The sequence below is a fragment of the Astatotilapia calliptera genome, chromosome 23 (assembly GCF_900246225.1).
Source record: "Astatotilapia calliptera chromosome 23, fAstCal1.2, whole genome shotgun sequence".
In the NCBI taxonomy this organism is placed as follows: Eukaryota; Metazoa; Chordata; class Actinopteri; order Cichliformes; family Cichlidae; genus Astatotilapia; species Astatotilapia calliptera.
The window spans coordinates 33005217-33012700 of NC_039323.1; the positions used below are offsets into that span (position 1 = coordinate 33005217).

Consider the following 7484-nt stretch of genomic DNA (forward strand, 5'->3'; position numbering starts at 1 on the left):
GCAATGCAATGCATTCAGGCAGGCGACGGTTTTTGAGACCAGTGTGAAACAAAACGTATGCAGAAATATTTCAGAGCTGTGGTGAAAAATTGAACCGGAAACGCCAAAAGGAGACAGATGACAGTTCCACCTACGTTTGCCGTGAAACAACTCAACACAAATTCCATCTGCTTCTTCCTTAGATTTACATTCTCCTCTCACCCTTCTGCATCTGCATTTTGAAATGTGCTTGTCCTCACCAGGATTCGCTCGGTCACAGATACTCAGACAAACCAAACTTTTTGTCAAACAGTATTTATTGATGTCAGTGAGAGGAGAACAGAACAGATTCAGTAATGACGTGAGACATCCATGTGTATCTTTCACGTGTGGTGATTAGTTACTTTGTAAGACGCTGGACACTATTCAAAGCACCACAGATTTCCTTGTCACAGTGAATGTCTTCCATGTCTTTAAGCTCTGGCAGTTTCCACTGACTGAAGAGTTAAATGTACTGCAGTCCCATTTTAAGGATTAATATTTTTTTTCAAGACTATCTTAAAACAATGCTCATATGAATAAAGAAATTACTTTAATATTTCCTCCTGTCCCAGCTAAACATTATTGGATACATCCGTGGCAGCATTCCATAGCCACACAATCGCAACATCTCCTCCAAAATTTGCACTCTTTTAGTACCACACTTCATTCGTCTGTCTCTTTAACATCTTTCTGTGCTACTCTTGCATGGAAAATTAAAGCACAAACAGGTATACGACTCCTGAACATGACATTTTGCTTTACACTTTGTATTTAGTTCCTCCATCATTTACACTGAAACCACATTTGAAAGCCAATGTTAACGCGATGGTTTAATACACCAAGAAAAAAAAAGTTTTGTCATGGATATTGATGCCTTATTATTGTTTAAAGATGGATATGAAAAAAATATACACCTTACTTTTAAGTTGCTGCTCCAATTACCCATGCATACTGGTGGTGATGTGCTTGATTGTTAGCAATGGGGGGAAAGAAATAAGGACAGAAGTAAATAACAGTGTGTCAGTATGATCCCAAGCACCTGGTTTGGTGGAACCGTCATTGTCACTTTAGAAACTTGTAGAAACTACTCACAAGCCCTTAGACCTACATGAACAGAAGTATGGGTAAAGTCAAAGGAGCTTGCAAAGAAAAGCGTCTGGACTTCTTTAAGTTGCTTGAAGACGTTTCACCTCTCATCCAAGAAGCTTCTTCAGTTCTAAGGTCAAATGGTGGAGAGTCCCAGATATTTGACCTTAGAACTGAAGAAGCTTCTCGGATGAGAGGTGAAACGTCTTCAAGCAACTTAAAGAAGTCCAGACGCTTTTCTTTGCAAGCTCCTTTGACTACGATGACCTGGATGACTGAGAACCTTCACAGACACAAGTATGGGTAAACTGTTTTATCTGGTGGGCTAGCTACAGTTATGCTAGCTAGCCAGGGATGTGTTAGCATAACTCAGTCAAAAAATCTTTATATTTCATCTGGGCCCTTTGCCTTTTATGGACGTAATATTCTTTTGTGGTTATGCATAATTTTATTCAACAAAGAATTTTAATGAATTTGGGGAAAGTATATTTATAAACTTCTGAGCGTGCTAACTGATAGCTATAGCTAGCTAGCGGGAAAGCTCAGTCAATAAAATAACTTTTTTGTTGTAAGTGTGCTAAACTTGTTCAAGTGAGCCAAAATTTACACTTTGGACTTCAGATTACTCTAAATGCTTTATTTCTGCCAGTTTGCTCTATTCTTGGATTGGTATGATATCCTACAGAAAGGATGTTCCTAATATGACCATCACAGGCACACAAACCAGAAGAAAGGTGTCTTAAGGGGAGTTGGAAAGTAGGTAAAGTGATTTTTTTTCAAACAGAGGATAAACTGAGAGGCTGCATTAAGGCCCAATATTTGATAAATAAGAATTGGTTTTAACTGTGACTCATGCAAATCTACTCTACTTGAATGCAAGACTAAAATATGGAACTGGAAATTAACATGAGATATCCCCTTTAACTTTCCACAAACTATGATTTTTGAGTTTTGCTCATAATCTATTAGAGGAAGTTAAATATAGCTGGACAGTACAATAAAACGACAACAGCTTCCTTCTTTTCCCCCTCCAGCTCCCTGAAAGGTCAGAACTCACTGAATGGATTGATTTTGCCATGAATGTTTTCACTGCTGCTATTGACAGGCCACAAGGGCAAACATTACTGGCTAATTTATACTCTGAAAACTGCTTATCCGACCTTCAGTTTACATCTTGATTTCTTCATATTGTCTTCGAAATACTGCATACTTTTAACACACATGTGGCTTCAGAAGACCCTCTCAGCCTGTAAGCATCCAGTTGTTAGCTTTACGTCTTCAGACCTGTTGCCTCCATAGCATTTCAGAAAGGAGCTCAGGTAATATTTTCTCCCAGGGATGCTCTAAATTATCTGGAGCATTTGTTTCTTTACACTAAGGTATCACACACGCACTAATGACAGCAACCTCCAGGTGAACTTAAGTTCAAATAAATATACAAAAAGGATCTTTGACTGAAGTAACAGAACAACAAGTTGCAGATAAAGCCACTAATGTTGCACCTATTCAAAAGAACAGAAACCAAGTTGATCATATTCTTTACTGTAAACTATATTCAGTGACTGTCCAAGGATGTGCTGCAGCGTGATTAGTCTGGGTATAAGATAAAGCCAGAGAAGGTGCTATATTTGTTATTATTTCCTCCATGAGCTTTGCCGCCGTCGAGCTTGACGTAGATCTCATCTCCAGAGTCCAAATGCAGTACAGCACTGTTGCTGGCGTAGTCATAGTTCTGGTCTGCATCCTGAGCTATGGCACTGGCTCGAACCTGGTTAAAGAGAAAGAGAGAGAAAGAGTTCCTGTAACGAACACTGAAATAGGACTAAGCAGAAAAGTTCACATATACCTGAGAGGCAAAGGGAAGCAGCAGTGGTGCGTAAAATGGATAGATTCCAACTTTTAGCTACCAAGTGTGAGGTTAAGGGGACGTCAGGTTAAAAAAAACGTGGAGGAAAATAGAATAGAGCAAAATTTGGCCCTAAGTCTGAACTGAACCCTGAACTAATGATGTCAACCCTCCTGTCTGACCCCACATCCAACTGAAGCTGTCTCATCTAAATTGGATTTACGCATGAGCGCTACCGTCAAACAGAGCGCACAGACAGGCTTATAGAGAACTAGAAATACCGCTGGTGTTATGCTAAAAACAATAAATATATATCTGCTTCCACAATTCGTTTGGAGTCCTCTACCTCCGTGTGCGCTTTTGGTGCGTAAAATATGTATTTCGGCACGAGGAAAAAAGCCATTTTATGTATATCTACATAAACTTGAATAGTTATGAATTTACTTTATTAACTGTTAGTGCTCCCGCTTTTCCCGTCTGAAGCTACCCTCCTACCTGCCCGTTCTTGCACAGGTCGGCCCACATGCTCGTCCCGTCTCCTCCTCGCATCAGCACATGATAAGTGAAGAAATAGATCCCGGACACATGGCAGGTGAACTTCCCGGTGCTCGGATCGTAATGGTTCCCCAAGTTTGTAATCACGTCGTCAAACTTTAACACCTCATATCCTTCGTGCGGATTTTTCAGACCGACGTAGAAAGCGATCCTGAAACCGCTCGCAGTGGCGTTGGCTACCTCTGTCTCGCCGTTGTCACCCCCCGCACCTCCGGTCAGCGCAGGGAAGGATAGTTTTACGTCGCCGTGCTCTCCCGGTGGGCCCCTGGGGCCAGGGGGTCCCGGTTCGCCCGGTGGGCCCCTGGGTCCAGGTTTACCCGGTCGCCCTGGCTCCCCGCGGCTCCCTTGCGCCATCGGCGGCAGCGGAGCCGCCCCGTTCAGGTTCTGGATCACCTCCATGGCCGTGGCGCCTCCCGGTTTGGGACTGTACGGGTCGCAAACCATCCGACAAGTGCCCATCATCTCATAGTAATGAGCGGTGGTTTTAGAGGTGCGGATCAGCAGTAATGGGACAGCGATGGCGAGAACTAACAAAACCATCGCGACGGCGGTCACCAGAAACACCACGGACCACTTCCTCCGCGCCGTTCGGGGACCAATGGAAGATAAAAAACCCGAGGAGCGGCTCTGGGGAGGAATCGTGACAGAGGACAGAGTGGGGGTCCAAGAAGAGAAAAACCAAAACAGGTGAAGTTCAGTAAGTGCGCGTAACTCGCTCCTGCTTTTCTAATTGGAGTCTTCTAGCCCGTGGGCAGCGGATATGACCGGAGAGAGGGTGCGCGTCTTGTCTGGCTGGCTGGGTGCGCGCGGACAGATGCCTCCAGCTGTCAGAGTTAGAAAGGATGAGACCGGAAGACAGAGGATGTGGCCTTCAAATTAAAACTCTTTTCTACTGACCGATGAACGAGTAATATCGAGATTAGAGAAGAAAACTGAGCGATGCAAACGATGTTTACAGCGCTTAGTGATGCGAGTGAGAACCACGAGGCTGCACTGCGCCGTTAAGACGCATCAAGAAGTTAAGGCGCGCAACTCACTGAAGGTCACGTGGTGTGTAATTGTACTTAAATAAAGTTCAGAGGTGATTACTTTCAGTGGTCGAAATAAATATTTGCTGGAGCGTTACTTTTAACTTTGCAGATGTATTACACTAAATGTCGAATACAGCAGGTACAGTAGGGTCAAAGCACCACGAGGCCACTGTTGTACTGATTTGACGCCACGTATATGATAGATAAATCTGAACTGAATCTAATCGGTAAATAATCCATGTTAATAAGCCACCGAGCAGTAATTCACTTAGTTAAATTAGTGTCAGCTCTACCAGAATGAGGTCCTTACACACTGAATATTACCCTGGGAAAATGAAATGCATTACTTGGAATTTTAACAGAGTGTTTCCGTACAGTACTCTCCTGTTTTGTTTTTTTGTTTGGTTTTTTTAACAAAAGTAACATCGTGTTATCTCCATTACTTTATCTTTATATTACACTGCTACCTCAGCTACAGTACAGAGGGGTGTGCTGTAATTGTTACTTCACTTCACTACTTGTTTTCTTCAAAGGCTAAGAAGTTTTACATATGACATGATCCCAACGACACAATGAAAACATCTGTCTGTCAATGTTTTTTTTATAAAAAAGGTTGTGGCAAACATAAGAAAGGACCTGAGTCATTGCATCATTGGAAATATGACTATAAAATGTGTTAAATAATATGCACTAGAAGCTCTTTTGCCAATTATTGATCTAAAGCACTAAAGCTCAAAGTGATTTGGTCCACTTTTTTGCCTATTCCCAGAGTTATGTATTATAACACTTTATAATATGGCCTCTTGACTGAGGGTGTAATTTCTCTCAGTTTTAGTATTTATATGAATTTACAGTATAATTATATTAACCTACAAATACTTAAACGTAGGGTAACAAGTCAGGTCTATACAGGAAACAAAGAAATAATTACAATGTAAGTCAATTCAAGCAGTTTAAAAGCATTTTTAAGTAACGCGTCAGTAATTTTAGGTAATCAATGAGTCATTTTAAGTATTGCATAACATCAGTTATTTTAAAGGAAAGGAGATAAAATGATTGTGTAAGTAAATAATAACAGTCATGATCACAAATAAAATATGATCAAATAAAAGTTGAATATGAGAACATCTGTCATACCCTTCAACATAATAAATATTAAAGAAAGATGTAAAGAAGAAAGATCAATCCACAACATAATATAGCCTGAGCCCCAAAAAGTACAGCATACTTACCATGTAAGACGGGGAAATTTCATTTAATTCATTATTTTAAGGCATTTTACTGAAATCAAACCCCTTAGAACTTAGATCTAAAATGCTTCTTTTAGACTTTTTGAACCCCTTCTATCAGCAAAGAAATGAAAACTTCATGTCTAGTGATAGTCATGTTTACAGCAGAAGGAGGTCTTAATAGTCAGTTTTGATTCTCTTCATTTTTTTTAACTTTCAAATAATAATATCACCAACATCGGATACAGTTTAAAAGAGCTTTCATTTCTGCAGGTGTAACAGGAAATGCTCTATTTAGTTTTCAGTGACCTGACAAAAAGGACCAGCCATATAAAGTTGCACAGATGTTATTCAAAATGTCAACGACTGGCAGTGTTTGCATCTCGCAGTCTTGTAGCGGACTGCTTCAATCCATGCGTACATACACCGCCTTAAAAAGCCACATGACTGCATATTTGTTTACAAATTTTCTTTATGTAGGTGGAATAAATTACAGGGGAAAATGTATTCATTCATTCCCTTGATGGAAATGAGGATTTCTAAAATAGATTTATTCTTCTGTTGAGACAAATTAGTGGAAAGTTTGGGGGCTTGAATTGTCTTCTATGAGCTTTTAAAAATGTTTTGTTTTTTTACTCGCTTTGGCTTCATGCAGTCTGTCTGCACAGATGCTGGATTTTGCACTAATCATCATAAATACATGAAGTAGTTAATTACTCTGTAGTTAAATGCATTAAAGACGCAGGTTACTTCTTATTTATTTATATATTTGTTGTTGTTGTTTTGTTTTTTTTAGACTAAAGTCAAATTTAATGAAGAGCAGCTAAACTCATGACCAAATATTTGACTCAGACCACGAGGAGATCTTTCAAAGTCACATCAGATGGCTGTGGGCAGCTTTGCAATGGTGACGTCATGTGACTGACATCATGGTTGCATCGGTCACTTTACACACACACACACACACACACACACACACACACACACACACACACACACACACACACACACACACACACACACACACGGGAAGTGGAGCACAGAAAGCAGAGTGGTGCGGGGTGGTGGTAGGGGGGTCAGCTAATATATGCAGGATGTGGACCAGAGATGTCTAACTGCTGTCGACACCTTCAGCAATAAGCTCCCCGTGGCTGCAGGGACACATTTGATGTCTTGCTTCACATCGAGCACCACGGGCCTTGAATTTAGATTTAGATTGTCTGGCAAATTAAAATTCTTGACGTGCATGGGCAATCATTACTCTATTGCATACAGATTTGTCTTAAATGCCTCAACAGCCTCTCTTAATATCTCCCCGCTGAGGCTGCTGGCCTCCGCTTACTATGTGCTTTATGAGCTCGTCAGTGGAAATAAGACTAATAAGACAAACTGGTTGTTTGTTAAGACTTGCAAGCTTTTGAGAGACTCAATAAAGAGGACCCATGCTCACTGAAAATAAAAAGCATCTATTGATTTCCTTTTCAAGCTCAGGCCCTGGAACACTTCAAAACAGCAGGTCAGTGGAGCTAAGCACCTGGAATTGGAGCACGGGCCTCTCATCCACGACAGAGGCTTTAAAGCTCAAGGCAATGTGGAGAAATCTTCAGAGGCTGAAGACGAGGCTTAGCCGAAGCCCTTGTGCTGCCTCCCCCTCCAAGCAATTCCAGCTTGTGCTCAGCTCAGCTCCGACTACCCCGAACATTGGTCCGGCTGGGT

At 41.2% G+C, this 7484-nt stretch overlaps 1 protein-coding gene across 1 annotated transcript; it reads right to left on the reverse strand.

The window, feature by feature from the left end:
- Window positions 1-1356: 1356 nt before the first annotated feature.
- LOC113016223 (complement C1q-like protein 2) lies at window positions 1357-4480 on the reverse strand. Its single transcript, XM_026158894.1, has 2 exons — window positions 3449-4480; window positions 1357-2875 (listed from the first exon to the last, which is right to left on the reverse strand). The coding sequence occupies exons 1-2, from the start codon at window positions 4046-4048 to the stop codon at window positions 2696-2698; spliced, it is 780 nt and encodes a 259-aa protein (XP_026014679.1). The 5' UTR covers window positions 4049-4480; the 3' UTR covers window positions 1357-2695.
- Between the last annotated feature and the right edge of the window lie 3004 nt (window positions 4481-7484).